This window comes from Acanthopagrus latus, chromosome 9 (assembly GCF_904848185.1).
Source record: "Acanthopagrus latus isolate v.2019 chromosome 9, fAcaLat1.1, whole genome shotgun sequence".
In the NCBI taxonomy this organism is placed as follows: Eukaryota; Metazoa; Chordata; class Actinopteri; order Spariformes; family Sparidae; genus Acanthopagrus; species Acanthopagrus latus.
The window spans coordinates 23,154,742-23,181,207 of NC_051047.1; the positions used below are offsets into that span (position 1 = coordinate 23,154,742).

Here is a 26,466-nt window from a genome sequence, read left to right on the forward strand (position 1 = left end):
TCAGAATAATTAGAGCAGAAAAATGAGGAACCAAACAGGTAGAACTCACTAGAACAAAAATAAAACCGATCTCCCACACATGAGCTGCTGCTGCTGCAGTCTGTGGGTGTGATGATAGATAGGGAATGCTTCCATACAGCTCTACTGGTATTTTCCACTCTTTCAAGAGACCCTGACCACTGAAATGACTGTGCTATTGCTCACGCATATGTTCCATGTTCCACATTTCTCTAGATTGAGTCAAACATGCACAAGATCCCGTGCAGATTAGAAAAAGGGGAAGGAGTGAAGGGGTGTGTTTGCTGCTGCTGCTGCTGCTGATCTGTAGCGTTGACTTCATCTGAAAAAGCTCTGAGCTGAGGCTACATGCCCGCGAGCTGCTGTTAAATTTTAATGGTGCGGTTGAGTTTAGGGGCTAATGCACGGGATGCAAATGAAGGCTGGAAGCGGGTACACAACAGCTGATTTCCATCCAGTCCCTGGCTGTGGTGTCATGGCGGAGGAGGAAGTGAAAGTTGTGCAGTTGCTTAAGACACAAATGAGAAAACGTCCAGTGTGTCAGGCTGACAGCGTGATCCCGTGATGACTTTTAATTACAGTATTTCAGGTCAGAATGTGCAACTGCTGAAACTAACGTTACAAATGTTTTATAATGAGGTGTTTTTTTTTTTTTAATGGATCTTCTTTTTTTTACTGATTTTGTTTGCTGCTGCTCAGCAACACCTGAAAGTTTCAAGAAATACGGTGAGATAGGCGAGCTGCAACTTGATGTCTTCACTCAGTGCTGCGATAAATTCACTGATAATGTTGCAACAATGTCAAACCTCGAGTTATACCGTCTGCCACTTGCTGAACATCTGCACGTTTGTCTCTTGCTGATAACTGTAACAGTTACAGGGCCGTCATGTCCAGGGCTGGTGGCTACACCAGCTGGTTTTGGTTTGGAGGTGCAGGAGGGTGGAGGGGGCTTCCGAGTTTTCCGTAGACGTCTCTGTTCTGCCAGCCGTTATCTGTTCCTCTTTCTTGATGCGTGGCCTCTTAAACTTTGTTCTGGCTTCCTTGCTGTGATGATCCATCACTGACGACCAATTGGACAGCGTAAAAGCACTCATTACAAGTTTTAGCATTCATTACAAGTCACATAACGAATTGAGTTTTTCTGGAAAATACACTTTTGATTTTGCTGGGCTTCAGATTCAGAAGGCACAGGCACCGGCAGGCGACACGGCTGTTTTAAACTCTATCCAGTGAAGTTTAGACTGAAGGAAGGGCGTAAAAAAAGTCTTTTCAAATTAATTTCCGGATCCTGGGGCTTTCCGGAGCCTTTGATTATGCAGCGTGAGCCGTTTTATTTCAGTTGTTATTTTAGATTTCAAGAAAAGTCCCCATCTACTCCAGGTGTTTAGGACAATGATATGTTTTGCAGACTTTCCATCAGCATGTAGGTGAGTAGATAATGACTGAATGACATGACTGAACACATTTTGGGCTGAATTGTTCCTTTAACTTCAGTTCAAGTCCAATCTTGTGCTACTTCACCTCGGCCGGTTCGCTTGCGGGAAGTTTTTATCTCCACCACTTTTCGTCTAATAACACAGACTGCTGAACTCATCACATACGTTAAATAACCTCAAATCTCTCTTTCACTATATCTGCAGGGAAGACGACTGGGGAATAACACCCCCCCATAGGAATCAGATGTTTGCAATAAAATAACAGGGGCCATTCATGCCATTTTTTTTTTTTATGTTCTTAAAAGCACATTATCCTCACAAACCTTCATCACCCTCTTGCTCATTGAGCTCAGCTGACCCAGATCTGGCTTGCAGCATTTTCTCCCAATCTTTTCGTTAAAATATGAAAACACGATTTGACGTGCATTTTTTATTTTTAAATCTACACTTTCATCACATAAAAAAATGAATCAGAGCAATATGGAAATTAGAGACACACACAAAGAGGACAGATTATTATATAATCTAAACCTGTGGAGTGATATTTAATATAACCTTGATCACGTAGAGAGAGATCATGTTTACAGTATGTAGGACAGTATCACATCGTTGGTGCAGCGCCGATTAATGTGGTCAGACTGAAAAATTCATCACTTTGCGGCGTATGTGTGTGCACGCATGTGTGTGTGCATATGTATTGTGATCAAGACAGATGGTCTGACCGAAAGAAACAGCTCACTACTGTCTCCATGGAAACAGGCAGGAGGCGATGGAAGTGTGTGTGTCTGAAGGGGAAACAGACAGAGAGGATCCCCTTATCCTGTTCTATTTTATCCTGTTCTACTCTATTCTATGTTCTATTCTGAGCTATAAACCTCAAGAAGTGCACAAATATAAGATTGGATTCTCGATTTTCTGTGTTCATGACATTTTAAAGGAGACCTATCATGCTTCTCCAGTTTTTCTCTTTTCCATCAGTGTGTTATAAACTGTGGGTTCTTATGCATGTGAAAGATCTCGAAAGTTAAAAAATCCAAAGTGGAGCTCCTCTCTTCCACGGAAAACAATGCTCCTAAAGTGCCTCGTCAGTAGTCCCGCCTTTAAATCTGTGACTTTTTGACATCACAACTGGGATTCTTAAAGAGACAGAGCACTTTCAGACAGATGCTCTGCTGTGTGAGACAACTGATGTGTTTTGTTTTTGTTTTTTTTTTCGCATAAAAGCATGTAAAACTATCCTAGTAGAAACCCAAGATACAATTATGAAGCTGAACATGAGCATATTATGCCTCTTTTAAAAGATGATTTGGGAATGAGTGACATCTTGCTCATGCACTCTTTGATCCTTGGCATTTTAAACCAGCCTGAAGGGATTATATTGTACTCACTATGCAGAAACACAACCATCAGGACCTTTCATTTTATGTCCTAAACCAAAACTGAATGAAAACAATACTGCATTCTGTCTGATCTTTTTGTGGGATCAGAGGTTCATCAGCACACTCGTTCAAGGAGCAAAGGAATCCAATTTGTAGAGGTCAAGGAAGCTATTTGCTGGACATTGTGTTTTACACATGGATGCACGTGCACATCTGCATTCTGTGCGTCAGTGCATCAATACTGACACACAGACGTCACTGGTGCTTAATGAGCCATGATACTGAATGCCAATTGCGCTTTTCAACGTGGACCTGATGGACACTGTAGCCTTTTGATGTACCGTAAGAGAAAATCAACATCGATTTGTCCAGACAGGAATTCTGTGATTATGTGATGTGGCTTAGTATAATTGTTCCCAGAGACGTTTGGCCTTCCTGTGCTTGTAGGTGCAGGTCTGCCGTCAGAAACTGAGCTCCCAGCAGCAGCATCTGAAGAAAAATGAGGAGACACGAAGCAATCAATTCTCAAATTAAGATCCCATCAGCCTGCCGTCCGATCCAGTGGAGTGACCTCTCAATGAAGGAATAAATCAGTAACCCGGTCAATCAGTTCACCACCTCTTGATTGCTTCCTACAAGTCGTCCAAAGCCTGAATCAATAGATCTTCCTGTCAAACACAGCAAGCGTTTGACTGCCCGATGAACTTACTGGAAAAACAAAAAGAGAATTCACGTTAAAAACATACTGTAAACATCCTGGTTCATCCTAGAAAATGGCAAAAAAAAAAAAAAATGATGATGCTGATGATGCTTTGGCATATGATTTGAGAGATCAATCCCTTTTTAGAGTTGTCAAAAACAAACATCTCCTGATATCTTTCAATCTTTGTGGCCTCTTCTCCAACAAAAATAAGCTCTGGTTCTTGAACTGGTTCTGTTCAAGATTCTTAGACAGCCTGCATTTCCACCAATGTTGAGTCGAACCATTGTAAACAACTAGGCATCGTCATCTAAGGGCGCCACACAAAGCCCAATGACCTATAGAATACAACTCACCCACTATGGTTCCCACTTTACGGCAATGAATTGGTTCCCACCAGCTGGGAACAAACTTTTGGGGTTCAAAACCAGTTTTAATTTATCTAAATGAGCCAGTCAGTTCAAAATTAGCTGCACCAACAGAGATGGAACTTGTTCCATGCTGATAGAAAAGAGGCAGTTGTCTCCCTGTCATCCTGACCAACCAGTGATAATACTAACATGATCACATGTCAAGCTCACTACATTAACTGGCTCTGAATGTTGACTTTGTTTGTGGATAACTAAAATTCTGATGATGGTACAAATATGCTACAACAGCACAACACATTCCTGAGAAACAGTACAGTATGAAGTTTGATCTGCAGTCTTTGCAGGTTTGCAGGGAAAATGTCTCGACAGTTATGGGATGCATTGCAGTAAAATTTGTGTCATGAGTAAACTGCCATGAGTTTGGTGATTTCATTACTGTTTCTGTCGCCTTCATCAGATCAAAATTTGTATTTTCCAAATTAGAAATGTTAGCATGCTTATCTACTTACATAAAATGATAAACATAGCGAATGGTTCCCGTTGGCTTATTTGCACTGCTAACATTATTATTTACCCAACAAGTCGCCAGGGTGGCTGTAGACCTAGTTTGGCTAATAGACACCAGTAACGGATTAAAACATGCCAGATTATCTAAATATGATCTGATGTGAAATCATTCCCCACACTTTTAACACCATTATTGTGGGTCAAACATATCTCTAGTTGGAGCCCTGTTTCTACTTCTCTTAATATTCTCTTCATTTATTTACAGACACCAAACATTCCCCCCATGAGCAAGCACTTGGCAACAGTGGTGAAAAACTGTCTTTTAACAGGACGAAACCTGATAGCAGGTTGGGTTGAGAGAGACATAGAGAGAGAGAGAGAGAGAGAGAGAACTGTAATTTAAAACATTTGTATTCATGTGTTGAAGTGTTTTTTTTTTCCCATTTACTAGAATCAGAATTCAGAGCTGCTTACTGTGACACCATCAGTTTGAAATCACTGTACTGTCCTGAATTTGACATCTTCATACATTCTATCTTTATTCTAATCATAATATGTTTTTGTTAATGCAGACAATCAGAACACATGTGTCTCCACATACTTTTAGATAGAGATTTTTACTGGAAATCCTGACAAGCATACACAGAGAGAGAGAGAGAGAGAGAGAGAGAGAGAGAGAGAGAGAGAGAGAGAGAGAGAGAGAGAAAGCTCACCCATCACCTACCTAATGTCTGGATTATTCAGAAGTAAAACTCATATCAAGCTCTCTCTTTCTCATTTCTATTGAATTATTTACATCTTATCTCCTTCTCGCTCTCTCTCTCACTCAAATACACACACACACACACACACACACACACACACACACACACACACACACACACACACACACACACACATCTCTGACGGTTACTGGTAATGGACTGCCACATTGTAAACTGTCTTGCCGGTAATGTGGGGAACGTCTGGGTTTTGAGTCTCTGAGCATCCACTTGCATTGTGTGCACTTATTAAGTACACTATCATATCGCTCCTTAAATAATATATCGGTAAAAACAGCATCTCATTAGATATCGGCATGTTACACCCTGTCCTATGTGGCTTCCAGTTGATATTCTCAATGAACTCATCTCTTTTCATAAACAAACTCAGGATTGTCAGAGATTCAAGGAAGCCAAAGGAATAAAAAAACACTTTCCATGTTTCATAACCCCTGATATTTGATGTTTTGAACAAGTTACTGACCTGTTACTGAGTGCATTATGAAATGAGGAATGTGATTGTGTAAAAGTGACTCGTAATCAGTTTGATAACCTGTAAAACAAAGGATCTACGCTGGTATTTCTTCTGCACACATCTGCTGGCGAACAGTCGGCCTCATGCATATTTACTGTTTTAGCCTACAGCATCATCTGTCCTGATCTATTTGCAATATCTCCGAGCCCCTCTTGCAATCTCTTTACCCTTTGCTCTCAATCATTTTGTACTGCCACACACACACACGCACACACACACACCTCCTTCTCTTCTCTTGATTGATCAGATCCTTATCTACCTCTTTGACCTCCAGCTAAAATGAACCAAGGCTGCGGTGTCACATCCTTTTTTCTTGAGCGTGTTCACCGAGGAGGAAAGAGCACACGATAGTAAATGAATTGCACTTTGTGTTTTAATGGTGGCTTTTCACGTGAACAGTCATTTTTTTTCCCCTCACGTCAAATGCCAGAAAACAACATGTGCAAGTGTCACGTTTTTTTCTTCACATTTGAAATGTCAGAACATCAGTGATGGAGAAAAAAAAAAAAGATTTTGTCTTATCTCTGAAAATAGACTCTTGTACTCTTCTCATGACAAGATGTGTATCTCAGGATTAAGAGAAGAAATCTCATAATTACAAGGAAACTAAATCATAGCTATACGATCGTGTAATTATGATGTCATACAGATTTCGTAATTATGAGATACAAAAATACAACACCATGTGAAAAGGTCACTTTGGATCTTTCATGTATTTCTAACTCATTAAAAGTGCCCCTGGAAAGCAAAATCTGCCTATTATGTTAATCGTATTAATGTATTAAACCTATAATACATGATCATTTATTAGTCAGTCTATATATTGTATTAAGAATCTGAAAGTAACCAGTAACAAATGTGGTCAAATAAATTTTACTGAGGTGCAACAGCGACTTCCAACATGTAATGTAGTTGAAGATTAAATTTGGCTAAAATGGATATAGATGAAAAAGATGGGGCTTATTTCAACTAACTTATATCCTGCTGGTTAGATTAATCCATTATAATGCAACACAATATATTAGTTGATCTATGTTTGCATTAATAATCTGAAATGTAGTCAGGTAGTTGTGTCTAATAACTGTAATTGAATAAAAAACATATAATACTGGATCCCAAAATGGCGTTTAGATGAAGTGTAAAGTATGATGGAAATCCTTGTGTAAAGTACATGTAGAGTACCTCAAAACTGTACTTAAATAGATCAACAGTATTTGAGTTTAAATACAAATCAATATTTTCTACATACTTAGTTACATTATACTCATACACCTCCAAAACACAGACATGCTGTATTTTCCTTTGACATTATTTTATATATCTTTCATCCTCCTTTTTAACTCTTATAATGACTTTGTGTGTTGTTTTTACCTCTATATGCTCTTCTGCTATGTTTTCTTTCTGTCCTCGAGGCACTTTGGGCTGCATGTTACTTATGAAAGGTGCTATAAAAACAAATAGTAAAAAAAACCCCCAAACATTTACTATTATGTAATAAATCCATTTGACTCCCCTTAAATTAGGCACGGCTAATTTGACAGGACTATCCCTTTAAAGAAGTCCGCTGTATCAACAGAGGATGAGAACAGTCCATTCCACTAAAAAGGGGAACTCTTGTACTGCTTCGTGAGATTTCACATATTTAACGCTAAATATACGGTAAAAAGCACATCAAACGCGTTGAAATCGACTTGCTCCTAAAAACGGACATCACAGTACACTGAAATTCATCACTCGGCGGTTTAACGTCTTCACCAAAAAAACGGCGCTCACCCCTTTGGGGCGTTTCTATTTTTAGCATCAGCTGTTGCAATACAAAGATTAGCTACTCAACGTATTGTTTCGCAGATGTGGGGAGCTCACTCCCGTCTGAGGCGAAAGGGCGGCGGTGGTTTGAAGCCGTGAAAGAGGGAGATGAGGAGGGATATGTCGGTGGCGTGAGGGACGTTTTCTTTGTGCTCACGACCGCGGAGCTCGTATCGGTGAGTAGCTTTTATTTAGTTATTTATTTATTTATTTATTTATTTATTTATTTATACTGTTAACAGAGAAGAGGTCGTGAATGCGGGCGTCAGTGAAGGCAACACCTTAACTGCTAACCGTTAATGTCAAAATGAACTCCTGCTCTCAGTATCAACAACTTACTGTAAGCTAGCTCAACTGTCACCGGGCTGTTTCCCACTAATGGCAGAGCGTCGAGGGAAGTTAGCTCGTTTTAATTAACGACACGAACGACCGGGGCTCGTTTTTGCGGAAATTCATTTTTGCTGCAAACTTCAAGCGAAGGGATGAAGCAACCGAAATCCGTTATTCAGGGGCGGCTACTGTCGGTTTTCCATACGGCCGCGCTCTCTCTCTGTCTCTCTCACAGACAGACGGACAGACAGACACTCAGGCGGGCCTCGCTTGCCTCCGTGTGTCAAAAAATGTTCCGACACAAAAACACAGTGGTTTTTTTTTTTGTGTGTGTGTCTTTTATCGTCTGTCAGAAATACAGCCCACAGCAATATTTTAGCCTAGCGCCACAGCTGTATACAGTTGAAACACACAGTGGTGCTGTCGGTGGTGGTGGTGTTGGTGTCCAGCTCTGGACACAGAGAACAGAGAGATTCTTCATGAATCAAATCATAGGATGAGATCACTCAGAAGCACCAGTCAGTCTGCAGAGAGGGAAACACACACACACACACACACACACACACACACACACACACACACACACACACACACACACACCTTAATCACTATTAATAGCAGAATGAAATCACCAGATAATTTGGCAGTCTGGGGGACAGATCCCCCCTTTATCCCTCCATCTTCCATCATAACTTCATGGAAATGTCAAACCCTGCTGCTACTGATGATGATGATGATGATGATGATGGAGTTGCATGTGAGGGTAAAGTGGTTCGCTGACTTTTACACGCTGTTTCACAATTTCCCTGAAGTTAATTGTGACCTTTCGATGGGGGGAATCTACCCACTGGATGATTGGTAGATGCTGGGTTCCCCCCGTCCAGGAATGTGATTTTTGAAGATGTCATGTGTTTAAGGCCTCAAGTGAAAACGAAATATCAAAATGCAGTCATTATCTTCTAGCATTGGACGATATCCAAAATACGATATCACGATATTGTCCTGCCCAAATATTGCGATAGATGCTATCGAAGTCAGTTTCCCTCATGGGACCTTGTTTCAGAAAACTTTGTTTGGTAGTGAACCGAGAGAGACAAATCATTTTTAAGATTCCATTTGAATCGTGCCACGAACCACACATTTGGTTTTGTCTATTCAAAAGATATTTTTTCAACGTGAGCAACCCATGTTGCGTAACACTAAACTGGATGGACAAACTGGAAATGATAGTTTGTTGTAATTTAAGTAAAATACCATCTAGTTTTTTGTTAAACCACTTAGTTAACTGGATGATGGACAGCAAATTTGTGGTGTTGCCCCCATTTAGTCAACACCTGCTTACGCCAAAGACGACATGTAACGTCATTCATATCCCTTGGCTTGCCATTTTATCTAGGTTTGAAACCTGAAATATGGTAAAATGATTGAGCTGGCATTCTTAGAAATGAAATCCTCCATGTATGTATGTTAAAGCACTGCGTGCAAGCCCAAACAGGCAATATCATCGGTGTGATATTCAATATTGTGAAAAATATATGGCGGCAAATATCACAATGTTCCATATATGGGCCCAAGCCTTTATCTACTCCTTCCCCATTCGGATGAAATCCGGATGAAGTTTTGTAGTTCACAAAACATTTCTGCAGCTTCACAGCAAAACAGCATTGCAGCATTCTCCTAAACTCCTGACTAAAAAAACATAAAATGTTTTCAAACAGCCCCAATCCATAGATCCCAAATTCATTTGAAAAGGTGTTATTTACACCCTCGACGCAAGGTTGAGTTCATTCACCCACTTAAGATGGGCTGTGCTTTTAGCTTACTAGCTACAGTCAAGATTTTAGTTGTGTAAATAATTAGTGTGTAAATAATGTCTTTTTTAAAATCAATTTGGGATTTAGGGTCTTGTGAACAGCTGTTGCAAAACATAAAATGGCTCCACACAGCTCACCCACCAGCTCACCCATCGTAATCCAAGTCTCCGGAAGCCCCCAAGATCCCAAATGTTATTTACACCCTTTTTAAGCCAAAGTCTTCACTCGAGCCTTTAAGCTAAAAGTTTCTGAAGTGGTTGCATGAGCTTGACTGCAAGCCTAAGGTTGGATAACTTCTTTTCAAACCAATTTGGGATCTCCCAGAGACATGGAATATGCCAGACAAGCTATATAGCGCAATTTCTTTTTTTTTTCCCCATTATTTTTCCCATCAAGTCCTCATCCACTGCAGTTGTTTAGGATAATGCTGAATCTGTGAAGCTCCAGAAACATTTTGTGGACTACGGAACTGCGCCTGACTTTCCATCAGTATGTGCAAGGGAAGATAATGAAAGAAATTTCTGGGTGAACTTTTCCTTTAACTCCTCAATAAATACGAATTCCTGTTGTCAATGGCATCAAAATAATCTCTTATCCAGGGAGAATTTGGATCCTTTACATAAGTAAAAATACAGATACCACACATCGTCAAATTACTGAATGAATGGTTAGTAAATCAAGTGCTCAATGTCCCATGTGACTTTTGTGTTATGTGACGTTATTGTTACTAATGCATTCTGTAAAACCAGGATTTTCTTATTGCAGATTGTTAGGGTGCATTGCATTTGTTTCTTTCTCCCCGACATGACTGGAGGATGTTGTGCACCAACAACATCCTGTGTCCTGGTTGAAATTCCCAAATAGCCAGAGAAAAATGTGAAATGCTGAGAATGAATGAATGAAGGTCAGGGTAGGAAATGCCCCCAGCAAGTCACAGTACATTAGTGAGATGTTTGGGCCGTGTGTGAATGGCAGCCTTATCCACAGAGAATTTCTGAAAAGTATTATGGAGAGCAGTATTGTGAAAAATACATCAGTTTTATTTATGGCCAGATGTGTTCTCACACAATGCTGTGAGGCCGGAGACTGTGTCAAGTTAGTCATTGGTGATGAGTGACAGTCATGTGATCAGCTATACAGCCCTCGGTTACATGCACTTTGTCCTCTCAGCCAAATGTTACTCAGGGTGTCAAAAATCTGGGGAAATGGACTTTTCTCACCTAATTTTCAAGCATACATTTACAGAAAACACTGCAAAAGCAGCCATAAGATACTTAGATTCCTGTTGATTCTGGCAGCCCCTGTGGATAAAAGTGGTATGAGCACCACCACTTGTCACAAAAATCTTGGCTAGGTCTTTTGTGCAATTTTTCTTTTCTTAAAGGAAAGATTCACCGATAGATATCAATTTAGTCATTGTCTACCCCCTGCCATACCGATGGACACTTGGAAAAACATGAAAATGGCTCTGTACAACTTTCCCTGTGTAATCCAAGTCTTCCATGGATCCAAATTCATTTGAAAAGACTATGTTTGAGTCAAGCTTGTGCACCCACTTCAGACATGGTGCATGATCAGACTTAAGCTCTGCAGCTGAAGTGAAGATTTCAGCTTAAAAGGGTTGTAAATAAGGTTTTTTGAAAGTTAATTTGGGATCTCACGGCTTCCGGAGACTTGGATTACACTGGATGAGCTGTATGGAGCCATTATATGTTTTTTAAATTGTTTTTTTTTACACACCACCCACTTCAGTTGTTCAGGAAAATGCTGCAACACTGTAAAACTGAAGCTCCAGAAAGGTTTTATGGGCGACAAAACTTCATTTAACTTTCATGGGGGTGAAAAGATGATCACTGAATTTGTATGTTGGGTGAACTTTTCATTTAAGAGCTCTGTGTGCACCAGATTTTAGCCTGCATTAACAACTGAGGATTTGATGCTGGTAAAGAAACGCTCTGGTCCATTTTATAATTGCTGCAGCTCTCAGACAAGCTGGCCCTTAAGTAAAATATTGCTTTCACTTCAGCTGTCTTGGTGACAAGAACCAGCACCCTGCTTCTCCAAGGCTGAATGTCCAGTTCCTCTAAAAAGTCAGTGCTTCAGTACTTGGGAAGACAGATATTCTAGTCAGCCATGGCACAGTCCATTTCTGCAATGGTTTTTGTGAGGTAAAATAGGTAAAATGAATAATCAGATCAGCTAGCAATTCAAGAAAATAAGGTAGGAATTCGACTCGAGTTTGTTACTTGACAGCAGCTTTAGAGCTTTTTTGAACTCTGTGAACTATGTTTTAACACCTCTTCTAAATGATCGATGAGTGTTGATGTCAACGCTGTACAGTACAGGCTGGGGTGTGCGCACCACTGTGTTCCTCCTTATTCCTGTTCTGTGAGATATGTTGCTGCTTTGTTCCCATGTGAAGAGGGAAGTCTCTTCATCCTTTCCCAAGGCAGCAGCTAAACACTTCTCAAGAACCCAGAGAGCCTTTGCGGAGCCATGGTGCAGACAAAATATGAAGTCCAGAACACACCATGAAGCACTGTGGATTGAATGGCTGAATGAGTAAGACAAAAGTTATGGTGCAGTTTAACGTTATTGACACCCGGGTTCGCAGTAGTCGTATTTATAATTCTGTTTTTTTTCTGTATTTGATTAAAAACCTGGGACATCCCTTAACCTTAATTATATAAGAAGCCAAAAAGGGAAAGTGGTGAGTCGAAAAATTAGGAAAACGTGAAACGAAAAGACTGCAGGGATCCAAATTATTTAATACACCAGAGTAGTGACGTTTTTGGCAAACCTGATCTTCATCAGACAAAAGTGACACTGCTTCATCTTATGTACACAAGAGAGCAGTCATGTGAACAGTCTGTGATTAGTTGAAATTATAACAATACGCATATACATACAGTCAAATGATACTGCACATGTCTGGCCCTCTGTGAAGCTATACAACCAGCCACATCGGTCAGACGACTAGCTTTGGTTGGACACATAGTTTCCTCTACACAGATTCCATTCCCAAAGGAATTTGGTTTAAACTAGTGTTTGTGGATTATTTTAGTCTCACAGGATGGTGAGTGTTGTTTCAGAGAACTGTGCACTCCACCCTCACAGAGGGAAATGCTGACACACCTTACAAGGTTGTGACCTGACTTGGCTTCACCAAGCATGACTGGATTGAAAACCACTACTGGTGACAGGTACTGTGGTTTTCATAGTGGTTCTCAAGCTGTTCTGTCTTTGTTTTCCTGAACAGCATTGAAAGTCTGCCTAAGGCAGTGGCTTGTGAAATGGTGTAGTGGCAGGGACGTTTACTTTGTGACTTCATGACAGCCAGCCAGTCAGCCAGCCAACTGACTGACTGAAGAGGCTTTTGAACATCAGGAATTTGGCTCCGAAATTCTTTGCCCGACCTGGCTGGCTGATTGGCTGGTTGGTCTTTGAAAAGGAAGGAAACATCTTCCTTCCCTCCATTGTGCTGGGCAGGAAAGGATGGACTGTAGCCAGCTGACAGCTGTTTCCTGGTGGATGAAGGAGGAATGGGTGCGTGGGTGGGTGCGTGGTGAGGGTGTTGTGCTAGTAGTGAGTGAATGTGTTTTTTTGTCTGCTTTTTTTTGTATACTACAGTTTAGTCAGGACTACAGTAGAAATCTTAAGGTTTCACTATAAGACAGAGTAGGTTAGTTTTATATCTGGTTGGGATAATTTCTAACGTATCAGTGATTTTTATGTTTTAACTAGTTCTACTACTGGGTAATTACTGGGCTATATATCCTTAAAATAAAGTCACAATACTTTTTGGCTATATTGCGATACACAGTATATCTTGATGTTTTAAAAACGCCTCAAAAGGAATTCTCAAATGCATAAACATCAGTATTTTTGACCACATCCTTCAATATTGATACTGGACAATAGGGTTTCAAGGGATGACTTTAACAAACTATCATCACATTGAAAATTTACATAAATGGTCATCAATAATGTGGATATTATGACCAAGTGGGTAAACGCAAGTATTAGAACAAGTAGAACATCTGCTGAGTCCAGAAAATGACAGCACGTACGCCATAACACAATATAACATGTCCAAAAACTAAAATGTTAGACAGTCTTATATCACAAGAATAATATATTATCAATATATATAGTCCTACATAACATTACTCCCAAAATGTTTTTAAAGCAAACCAAACATTCAAAGATTTCTACCTTCCAAGAAATTGATCATTGTAACTTAGTATTAGAAGAACATTTTCTTTAGTTAATAAAACATTAGGAATTAAGAAATATTCAAAACAATATGTAATACTCATAATGAACATTTGGGTCTTTTCTTTCCTATGTGATTATTTAAAAAAGGTACAGGGCACTTATTGTAAATAAACAAAGGCACACTTACATGCAGTAAGTTTTTAATTTTCATTACGTCATTACTATGTTACTTTCTGTGTTACTGCCAGCGACTGTCAATTAGTGGACTAGTGAATCTGGCAGTGGGAGTGCGTGTCGCTTATGTAGGGAACCCAAATGGTGGATTTACTCATAATAACACTGCTCAAAAGCACTACTAATGGTCAAAAACTCTACCTTTAAGTGAGCTTGATCAGATTGGCTATTTGATATGCACAGGTAGTGTAAGGTGGCGTCACAATGGTTATTTGAGTTTCAGGACTGATTGTGCCAAATTAAAGAAATTCTAATCCAGTGTTGGACGGTTGCAGTTGATAACTGAAAGATGAAATCAAGCAGTAGTATGTAGTATGAACTTTCAATAAGTTGTAAAAGGATAAAAAGCAATTTAAAAAAGTGGCCAGAAGTGGTGTCTGTTGTCTCTACTCAACACCGTCTTGTAATGCTTCTATCAACTTTGTCCTCGTGTGCCCTTGCTTCCTCTCCCTCACTCTTCTGTTTCCGATTCCTCTCACCCTCAACTCTTTTACTTCCCTCTCATGTCTTGTTTTTTTTTCTGCCGCTCTCCCTTTGTGGCAATAGCTTTTTGCCAGAACAACATTATATGGCGTGGCACGTGTTAATGCTCCTGTCATTACCCTTAGTGTAAAGTATGACTGTATTCATTACAAAAGGTTGAATCTATAAAAAAAACCCCACATGATTTTGTTAAGCATGTTCCCCTGAGGTGTGAAAATCATCTGATCGTTTGCAAATGTTTTTTATTGAGCCTCTAATGTACTAACTGATGTGGAAAAATAAAATACTCTGTTAAACCTCTCATATTCTTGCAAGATAGATGTTTATTTTTGTTTTAAAAAAGCCATAATTACAAAGTGCATGTGTGTTGAAACCATCACATTTCTCTGCTGCCTCTGTGGTTCCAGTGGGCTACTGAAAGTAGATGTTGTTCTGCCACTAGGCCAAACCAGGCTCACCAAGGCTTGCTTTAGCCACTTTTCCATATAGTTGTCGTACCCATGCTGTGCTTGAGCCAATGATGTGGGTCAGTAAAAGTGGTTTTCTTTGCACTAAGTCGTGTTGCCAATCCAGCCAGTTCTATTGTGGCTGCTGCTGCTGCTTTTACTTTTCTTCCTTATAGTCAAATCACGCCAGCTTAAAGGAAAATATGAGCATGCTCGTGGATATTGGTAGAAAAATTCTCACCACAAGAGCAGCAACATGGTAATCTTGATGACAACCAGCTGCATTTCCTGTAGCTGCTTCATAATGCATTTTTTGTGGTTTCCAGTAGAAAGCTTAATATATATATACTTGTCATTTTATAACACAGGGTTGCGCAACAATTGTGAGTATTAGCCTCTTTGTGCTACCATAACATGTTTATGTTGCTAATAATGTAGGATAATGTATTAATTCATCCAAGTGTGCCAAATGTAATCTGGTAAAACCTGGCCACCAAAATACTCAAGTTTACTTTTCATAATTCATTGTGCAATCCTGTATTGTATAATGACAAATAAATTAAGAAATATATCTGAACCTTGAACCTTGAACATGCCTCAGGCGTACTGGGTAGGGTGCAGTAGACTGTGATCTGTGTTGTCTCACATGGTTCACAAAAATAGAGCCTTATATTTTACACTAAAGTGTACACTGAAGTGCTAAAAGCTGCACACAGCAAGTCCTTTGAAAATGATGCTTTCTTCTCGCTGCCTGCAAGCCTGCACACCAGTCAGTTTAGTGCATAAGCACTACCTACCTAAGCAGGACCATAACATTGTAGGTCAGTGTGGTTAACCCCTGCTTTGAGGCAGCAGTAGAAATACATATGAACACAGCTTGGCACATTGGGGTTAGGCTAAGAAAAGGACAGTGCCAGCATCATATTAACCAGAAAAAAAACAACTATGACTCACGTCTCAGGCTTTAACCAGAGAGGTTTTTTTTTTTTTTTTTTAATTTTTAATTTTATATGAACAATCAATTAAATGTTTTTAAATAAAACCTTCATGGTGGCTTACTCCGGTCACCCCTATATTGTGCATGCTGACATCCGCAACATTATTGATCATACAAGTAATTTAATCAGAAAGTCAGGTACCCTTTGGGTGCTCTGGGTGTACTGTATGTTAATACTTGCCATGTAACAGAGCTTCTCAGGCTTCATTGGTTTAATATCTGCCCACCTTGCATAAATAAATTCGATGCAGTCGCCCCCATAAGATGCATTCCTATAATGGCTACAGAAGCGCTGATTGCATTTAAGGGACAGGAAAAAACATTAGCTCCTCCTGTAAAAAAGTGAATTGACAATGAATCCACTTTTTCACTCTTCTGTCATATTATTAAGTCATGCACATCTGTCATTCAGCTTGTTGTCTTTCTCTGTTAGGTAGAATCTGATTTATTTTTACCCAGCTATGACATTTATTTTACAGGTGCACTGCTGATTGCTCTATTTTTGCCTCTCTGAATCTTTTTCCATCTTTCTGCTTTGATCCACAGCGCCAAGCTGTGGACTGTGATCTCCATGGTGATATAAAAGTAGCTCTCCCCATCTGTCTGTTATTCTCTCCCCTCTCTGTTGTTGTTAACCCCTCTCTCTTCTCTTTCTCAGCCAGGTGTGTCTCATCAGCCACCTACTAGCCTAGCATTCCCACCTTTACCACCAGCGTCGAGGTAGCGATGGCGACCAGCGCTGTGCCAAGTGACAACCTGCCAACGTACAAGCTGGTGGTGGTGGGGGATGGTGGCGTTGGGAAGAGCGCCCTCACCATCCAGTTTTTCCAGAAGATCTTTGTGCCAGACTACGATCCCACGATAGAGGACTCATATCTTAAACACACAGAGATTGATGGACAGTGGGCAATACTGGATGGTGAGTAGTAATGTTAAACTACATTTCCATGATAGTTTTCTTTTTAATTTATTTTCCTTATTCCCCATGGCTTCGGTTAAACATCCTCATCATTGACCAATGAGTGTACAACGCTTGTATTTGTTCCTAAAAATATTTTTGAGCTTTAACTATGTTCCTGTCGTCGCTGTTATCCTGCACTGAGCTGACTGCAGAATAGCAAGGCACTGCTAGGGTTGTTGCATGGGGGAGAAATTATGCATCATTACATGATTTTATCCTTCCCTCAATAAAATATTAAAGTCATGTTGGAAACATATCAAGCTCTGGAAAAAATAAGAAAACCACTTAAAAATCAATTTTACAGTTGCAGTGGGAATGCATTTTTATGTAATCTTTTGATATTCCCTTACAACTAATGAACTCTGCCAAGGCTTAGAAATTCCTCTGTGACAGTTGTTATGTAAGGGTCACCCTGAGGGGGACACTCAGGGAAAGATCACAGGATCACTAGAATCCACAAGTTTCTTTTTCTTTGGATTATGAAAATCCCAAGAAATCGAAACAGGTCACAATAACACTCTCATTGTATAATGAAAACTGGTTCAGTTTATGTTCTTTAGCAATGAATATAACAATGCTTTTGGGAAGAAGGGACTCAATTCACATTGGAAACAATTCTGAGTCTTTATTGCAGATGTTACAGGCCTTTGCATTCTTGATAAGTACCATATTAATTGTTAAGTTAGAGAGTAAAAGCAAGACCTGTCCATGTAAAGTGATTTGTGCTTGTTTCTCCATCTTCACAGTGCTGGACACAGCCGGTCAGGAGGAGTTCAGTGCGATGAGGGAGCAGTATATGAGGACAGGAGACGGCTTCCTCATCGTCTTCTCTGTGACGGACAAGGCCAGCTTTGAACACGTGGACCGATTCCATCAACTCATACTACGGGTCAAAGACAGGTAGGTTACGGCAACTCAAAGACCACAATATGTGGTAATGTTGGAATTATTAGGACATTCTTACTTTCATGTTACGGTTTTATGCAAGCCAAACATTTACACTGTCCTGAATATGAAATCACAGTTTAGCAGGTCAGTCTTCCCAGATTGTCTAAGTGACAACGAACTCACCATGAACTCCTGCTTAGAGAAACAGGATGTGTGAAACAGGCACGCACACTAAACCCACAGCTGGTTATTTTTTTCTACATGTGAGAATGTGACAAATGTGTCAAATGTGTCAAATCAGGCAGACATTTAAATGTCTTGAACAAGTCAGCTTTAAAAATATCTCATTTCATCTCATCTCAGCAGGATAACATCAGCAAATGCTCTGTATGTTATTTTTCGTACATACATCACATTCATTCACTTTGCTTCACACCATATTTTTTTCCTGGTCATCTTCACCCCCTGCAGTGACTCTGTGCCTCGCAGGTGAGCCCATGTCACCAGAACATGGCTAAAAAATGTGTTAAAACACAGTCTTGAACTGTGGTCATTAGCCTGTAACTCCACTATCATCCCCTCCACCTCCTGTTATGAAAGTCAGGTAATGACACATACAGGTACAAACGCATCAGTTGTTTGCAGAAATATTAACTGACAACATTTTACTCTGGGGCCTGGGCTGAAGACCTACCACCGATTACCACAGATGTCAAGTATGCTTTAATATCTGCGCAGCATCCCGTTTCTGTTTAAGAACACACTTTTTTGTCATTATATCCATCAGTGATGATACCATTTTAGTCAACAAAGTAATTGCTTTGATTTAGGAACACTGCAACATCACTGAAGTGAGCCATCAGACTGGTTGGAGCTAAATAAACCCCAAGTTTGTCCCACTCACCTAAACTAGATATTTGGAAGTGAAATGAAAAGAGACAGCACCCAGAATATCCCGAAACAAGCAAGTGGAAATCTGTTTGTGCACAACTATGGTTAATAGAGTAGGTTAAAGTTACTGAACTTTAAGCCAACGTCTCCGAAAGAGGAAGCAGCTCAGTCAAATGTAATGTAATCCTGCACAAGTTAAATCTAAAATGTTATAATCATTAGAAATTTTGGCCAACGCCCCCACCCCCAAATTGACCCAGGAACTAATGACTGTAAAGGATGTCTCCTCTCTCCTCAAGCTGCCGACCAGCTGGGCCGAACATCAGATTTGTTTTCAAAATTCTAATCAGTTGTGTTATGAAAGTCTGTTGTGAGAGAAAATGGTGCATCTGCTCTCTGACTGTGACTGACAGTAGCCAATAAAACTGAGCTTGAGATGCAACAAAAATAGAAACTGGAACTGAGCAAGTTGCTGTCTGTCCATATTTAGTGGTGCTTCACTGTAGCTCATTTTTCTGCAAGATTTGAGTGTTACAGAAATCTGACACCTCCCAGACGATTTGTGAAGCATGTGGTGCTCTTTCTAATCCAAATGTAAACCTGTCAGGTCTTTAAAATAGACCCTAGAACCTGAGACACTTAGAGACACTCTCTGAAACTGCTTTGAAAATCAGTTACTCAGTTATACAGGAATGCCTTTGATTATGTATGTGTGTTCGTGTGTCCTTTTCCTCTCAGGGAGGCCTTCCCCATGGTGTTGGTGGCAAACAAAGTGGATTTGGTCCATCTGAGAAAGGTCACCTCTGACCAGGGCCAAGAGATGGCTGCAAAACATAGTGTAAGTTGTGAACCTTTCCATAGACATCGTGGTGGGTGTCTTGATTTCACAGTCTCTGGAGGTTGTTTTAAAAAAGCTCTGTTGCGGAAGGCTGATTGAGTCTGGACGAAGGGCTGAAACTGAGAAAATATATGGCTTGACAAATATTAACCAGCATAATATTTAACTAGTCTCAGTGAAAGGTAAAGGTCCAGTGTGTAGAAATGATTGGCATCTAGTGGCGAGGTTGCAGACTGCAACCAACTGAACACTCACAAATGTAAATCAACATGAAATTTACTCTCTCTAGAGACAGCGTTTGGTTTGTCTCTTTTTGGCTACTATAGAATATGGTGATGCAACATAGTGGATTCAGTGGAATTGGACTCTCTTCCTCTGTAGATGTAAAATGCTTATTCTAAGGTAACAAAAACACACCAAATTCTTAATTGTGATATAGTGATTAAACACTAACAAATAAAATGAATATTCTATTCCATTTCCGCACACACTGAACCTTTAAAACAGGCAGAAGCAGATCAACTCGGCTGTCGCATGAAGCGTGACTGCTGAGTGGAGAGAACGACTGAAAATGTTTTCTGAAAATGTGTGTTGGATTAAGCTGTGTATCTATGATTTGTTTCACTATAGTTGTGTATTGTAAGTTTATTGCATTCAGTAACGTGTTCACTTCTAATATCATGTATGCTTTGATTTGAAATGTTCCTGTTTATCTCTTCAGATAACTTATATTGAAACCAGTGCCAAGGATCCTCCGATGAATGTGGACAAAGCCTTTCATGAGCTGGTTCGTGTTATAAGGTAACTCTTTTTTTTTCCATGAGCTAAAGACTGTAAAATAAAGTCACAGTGAGTGACTGTGTGCTTGAAATATAAAGTTATAACTGTTCACAAACTAAAATACAGTCATTACATCAATAAAACTGTCTCAGCATAGAGCGTATCACCCATTACTCCTTTTTTAAGTGTGTATTTAACTGCTTTAGAGGTTACGGGCACGTAGACAGTGTTACGCTGGTATGTGAAGGCAGTGAAAGTGTTTTTGGTAAGAGTGGAAAAGCAAAGAAATAATCCCAGAGCTATTTCCTGTCTTGACAGACGTGTAATTTCAGAAGACTTTGGTTTCTGTCCATGTTTTGCATGTGGTCATATCCTGTTTTAAGTCCTTCTCTCGCTGCAAGGACCAATAAGCAACAAGTAGGCGTGTCACATTGTTATAAAATCCACAGCTGTATTTACCTCTGTGTTTGCAAAAAAGTTTAATTCTCATGGTCCTCATGCCAGGTCTGTAACTGACTCATGAGGAAAATCTTCTTTTTTTTCCTGACTAAGGAGAAGTGATCCATGAATCAACAGTGCCCTCTGGTGGTCAGACAGTAGAAAAAAGCCACTTATAAAGACATGATGTGCTTTTCTTTAGTGACTGATGCGTCAGCAGTTCAGGCACAAACTGTCAATCCTCTTTGTGCGCGTGTATGTTTCCACATATTATTGTTTGGCTTGAAGCTTAGTGTGACTCACTTGTATTCTGTCATTGTAATTGTGATCTACAAGAGCTGCTGGTGCATTATTCACAGATGCTGCCAAACATATGTAGAGCTGCAATGACAGAAAAACAATTGATCTTGATAATAGATCAATCAATCAGTTGTTCAAGTAATTTTTCAAGCAAAAATAATAATTATGTTTTCAGCCTGTCAAATATGGAGATTTTTCTGCTTTTCTGTTGCAGATCACATTAAACTGGATATCTTTGAGTTTGGGATTGACAAAACAAGACATTATCTTGGATTTTAAGAAACTGGGATGGACATGTTTTACTGTTTTGTGGCCTCTAGTAGATGAATAAAACCACAACGTTTTGTTTTTACACTTTGTTTTTTTGTTGAGATGAAAGCACCAAAACAAGGCAAGAGCATCTCCCTAGAATGTTATATTAATACATAAGCAATAACTTTGAGTTTTATCAGTTGTGGATAAAAGTGGTTAATAAAACTTTGTAAGAAAAAAATATTAACACGGTAGGATTATTGCAATGTAAGGTATCAGAAAAAGTGAGTAAAGTGATCCTACACTAGACTATTTTGTCAAACGGTTTCTCCTTCTCCTCACACACAGACAACAAGTCCCCGAGCGAAACCAGAAGAAGAAAAAGAAGATGAAGTGGAGAGCAGAACGTTCCACGGGCTCCCACAGGTTCCACTGTGCCATATTGTGACCTCCCTCGTCCTGTTTATCATTCGTAACGTACACAAATCCACACGCACACCCACATACCTTTGGGATATCCCCGAAGGAACTCCCAGCAGTGGTGAACCACTGGAGCACAAAAGTGAGGGGTGGAGGGGGGTCGACGAATGGCTGGATGGATCTGGAGGGACAGAAGTGATACTGAAATGTTGGACTGATGTCCCCTCAACCCTTCACAATGCCTTGGAACGAGTGCTATGCCATCTCTACTCAATTTATGGTCCCTTTCAAAAGGTCTATAGATTCCTCCAATCTGTATTCAACACAGAACTACAGTGTCACTGAACTGTTTCTCAATCAAGTGTAAGTTTTGAATTTAATATCAAATGTGGCACAAGATGACAGACTCAGTGGGGGAAAGCAAAGAGAGCAGACTCACCCTGATCGTTGGAACGGGAAGGAAGAAGGACAAGGCTCGTGTTCTCTAACTCTGACAACCTGCTGGTCATCACCTTTCTGTCATCACCCTCCTACAGTTTCTGGAAGAAAAGCACCTGATATGCTACCTGAGTTCTCTCTTCATAGAGTGGACATCATAAGGGCCTGACGGATGGATACGAGAGCGGTGGCGGGGACTTTTTTGGTAGTGAAAATAGATGTTGTGTGGTGTTGTCTGGGAGTGTTGGCGTGCACCTCGTGGTCATGTGATGCTCTAGTTTTGAAATGTCAGTTCAGAGAGGATGGAAGGACGTGTTGAAGAGAGCAAGAGAAATGTGACATGATGCTGAGAGAAAAGGCGAATGATCTGGTCATATCAGTGTTTAAATATTGTGGTTGTAAAGGAAAGTAAGATTGGTCAGTGTGTGTTTTTACACTTTGATGTGAACAGAACAGGGTTTACACCAACACTGACGTGTCAGCAGCCATTTTTACAGATTATTTTCCCATCAAAAATATATCAGAGCCACTTTACATCATGTATTTAAAAAGAATTATGGTAAATCTAGGTTGCCTCATCAGTCCAGGTGAGGGCAGCCTTCATCAGTACTGTATCAACAATAGCCCTGAAATATTTTGTCTTTGCAGTCTTACAAATTCATGTTACTTTCCATGTTTTGTTTTGTTTTTGTATCTAAAAAAAATATAGAAAGTAAAACTTATATTTGTGATATAACATGATCTAATTCTAAGTGGCAATGTAAACAAATTCAATGCTGTTTTACAAAAAACATCTGTAGGAAATTCTTAATCGATAAGGGATAGTGAGAGCTTCACGTTTCCGATGTGAAACAGGCTGGAGAAGCTGATTTGCACTGGCCACTAACCAAAATAATGTGATGTCACTTTATTTCAATCTTGGGGCTTTTCAGAATGAATTCAGGAGAACGTTATGAGAAATAAGAAGAAGAATCATGCTCGGTGAAGGACGGACGCTCCTTAAGTTCGGGGAGTTAGAGAGCCTGTCCGATGCGGGCGGCATGAAGCCATGTTAACCTAGCTACAGACTAGTTGTAGGAGAGCCACACACTCGGAGCAGCAAGACATTCTGCGTATTCATGTTCGTAGCTGTGAGGTGGATAGGAATGTACAATTTAATAACCTACGAAATGGCTTGTACTGTTAACGCACTAAAGTTTCAGTGGACAACTCTTTTTTTTGTGTGTGTGTGGATGAATATACCGTCTCTTGAAGGAATACATTTTTGCACTTTTAATACAATTTCTGACTTTCCTATTGGCATGTTGTTTTCTGTTTAAATCTGTAAGCGAAATGAAAGGCACAGTAAAAAAAATAAATAAATAAACAATTTGAATGTAAAATGGAATAACAAAACAAGCAAATAGGCGATTAGTGTTGTAGCCCTGTGTGCCTGTGTATGCCTGTTGCCTCGGCGGTGATTGTAACGGCGACTGAATAAGCTGGGGTTTAATCATTCGAGAGGTGTTGAAAGAAAAGTTCTGTGTTTTACTCAGTTTTGATTGAATGGCATAACAAAAATTCACCTCAGCATGAAAGTGGAAAATCAACCTCAGCAAAAAGAAGGAACACAGTATTAATCCACATCTACTGTTAAAGGGACTTCGCAGAGAGAGAAAAGAAAACATTCAAGTACTGATCATTGAGCAGTGAAGCAACAGACTCTGGATCTTTGGGGAGCTAAAAAAAAAAAAAATACTGAATGTGTTTGATGAAAATGTTGCATCATGTATGTTTGATACCATTTTGTATTATTGATATGAATTATTGATATGATTCTTGCAAAGTGTTTTTTAAACAACTGAATAATTTATTACTGTCTATGTTACCTCAGCGTGTCCCAGACCTGGACAAAAAGCTAAACTCCCCTTCTCCTTTTTTTTTTTTTTTTTTTTTTGTCGTTGGGACTGTCAGTGGTTCAGAGGCCTTTTGCCTTTGAGACCTGATATGAAGAGACTCTGATGTGTCGTGGACCGAGATGAAGGAACAGAATTTGGTCCTGAACTTCAAAAAAAAAAAGAAAGAGCTTAAGGACCTCTGCTTTACTGGAGCTCATGTGGCTGACCTCACAAGTGAAAATGTAATAACACAAGGGTCACAACAAGGAGAGTTTGTTGTCCAATTTTTAATATGTTTGTTTGTTCAATGTGAAATTTCTTACAGGAATAGTTTGACACTTTGGGAAATGCACTTATTCACAGTAGCAGGCTTTGTCTTTGCTTAGGTTTTAGACTTCCAACACTTAGTCCATTAAATAAATAATAGCTGCCAACTATTTTGTTAATTGCTAAAGTTTTTTTTGTGCACATAAATGCTGTTTTCAGCTTCTCAAATATGGACATTTTCTCTGTTTTATGTCATATTAAACTGAATATCTTTGGGTTTTGGATCACCCTAGACTTTGAGGAACAAATTTTCGACATTTCATAGCAAAATCAGCAATGAAAATAACTGTATGTTGCAGACCAACCTAGATTAGACTAAAAGACTGGAAAGCAGCTTGCCTGGACCTGTCAAGAGGTGACAAAATCAGCCAACCAGCACCTCTAAAACACACTCATTGAATATGTTATATTTAGTCTGTTCCATGTGTTTGAGTTGTAATTTCATGTGGGTTTATGTGCTGGATTATTTTGTACCTTTTGACTGGCCCCATATATCTGTTTCCCCGTTTTTATTTCTCAACTACCTTCATATTTATGTTGCATTCCAGAATCCAGTCATCTTCAGAGGCCATAATTTCCCAAACTCCAAGCGTACCAAGTGCCAAAATAATAATAATAATAAAAAAAGGTCTTTATGCTAAGCTAAGCTAACTGGGATTTTGTCTAGGCGCATAATTATGATGCAACCAAGCTACTTTCAGAAGTCGCAATTCCTCACTTGATATTTCCAGCTTCGGACATCCAAGTTTACCAGCTGCACGCAAAAGTAAACAAAAAAGTCTTTATGCTAAGCTAACTAGCATGCTGACTAGCTTCGTTTTTATGTTGTGTTCCAGTTAATGTCAGAGGTCGTACTTTCCCAGTTGAAATTTCAAACTTCTTACTTCCAAATGATTCCAGGATCATGCCAAAAGCTAACAACCCCCTTTTTAATTTTTTTTTTTTTAAATGCTTAGCTAAGCTAGCGGGCATGCTACCTAGCTCCATATTTATGTTGCATTCCAGAATCCAGTCAAATTAAGGAGGTCATAATTTCCCACTTGGTTCTTTCCAACTTCCAACCACCAAGTTTTCCAGATGCACAAACGTAAATGTAAACAAAAGAATGTTGCTGGCCGTGACAAACAGTAGCACAAATAAAAAAAGAGTGGTATCAGTCTTCTCACCTATTTCTCAATAAAGTGAATAAGGGCATTTCCAAATATGTTGCACAGTTCCTTTAAGCAGAACGAGCTCATGTACCAGTCTGGTGTCTTCTAGTTGACTATTTAACTTTTGGGTTTGAGGTCCAAAATCAGTTTGAAACGAGAAAGTTACCTTTTTCTCAAATGAGTCGTTGTGGCTGGTACAAAGAAACCTGCTGATTTGTTGTGCCGTCTTCACATTTCAGGTAGACCAAACACAAATGCTGAAAGTGAATGAAACGTACCAGTTGTGTGACCCTGGAGTATATGTGAGCTGAAGTGAGCACTTTTGTTTGCATGAATTGGGAGAGGTAGCACCAAGTATTATTGAAGTTATGCAAATTGATTTGAGTTGTGTATGTCCTGAAACTTTGTCGGTATGTAAAGGGCCGCGTAAACTTTTAAGTTTGGAATACAAAAAAACAAACAAACAAACAAACTTTGGATTTGTGTAATGTGTGTTTTTGGACAGGTCTGTTGTGTTCTAACTGGCTGTGTCAGACTGAGGAGCTAGACGAGGCACAAACAAACTGTGGCCTTTTTATCTAGCCTCAGGGGTCGATTATATTTCAATAAAGAAATACAAGTATTGTGACTTTACATGATTTACTGCCTTGTTTCGATTTTGTTGGGTGGTAGCTGGGTGGAGTCATGGTATTAAAATGCAGAGCAGCACACTAACTCACCGCTGAATGGCCCGTGATCAGAGCCGTGTACAGCCGCCGCGGTGATCACGGCTACACGTGTTCGGAGAGTCAGCGTGCTTGTTCAGCAGAAGCTCGCCTCATTAATCTTCAGAGCTGTCGAGGTCCATTGAGTTCAACACCGAGAGTGCTG

The 26,466-nt window shown here is 39.7% G+C and overlaps 1 protein-coding gene across 1 annotated transcript; it reads left to right on the plus strand.

Annotated features, from left to right (window-relative positions):
* The first annotated feature begins 7,474 nt into the window (after positions 1–7,474).
* Positions 7,475–26,229, plus strand: si:ch73-116o1.2 (ras-related protein M-Ras). The gene is made up of 6 exons (XM_037110120.1): positions 7,475–7,689; positions 16,694–16,954; positions 17,743–17,896; positions 19,514–19,613; positions 20,335–20,414; positions 21,732–26,229. The coding sequence occupies exons 2-6, from the start codon at positions 16,762–16,764 to the stop codon at positions 21,829–21,831; spliced, it is 627 nt and encodes a 208-aa protein (XP_036966015.1). The 5' UTR covers positions 7,475–7,689; positions 16,694–16,761; the 3' UTR covers positions 21,832–26,229.
* Positions 26,230–26,466: the final 237 nt, after the last annotated feature.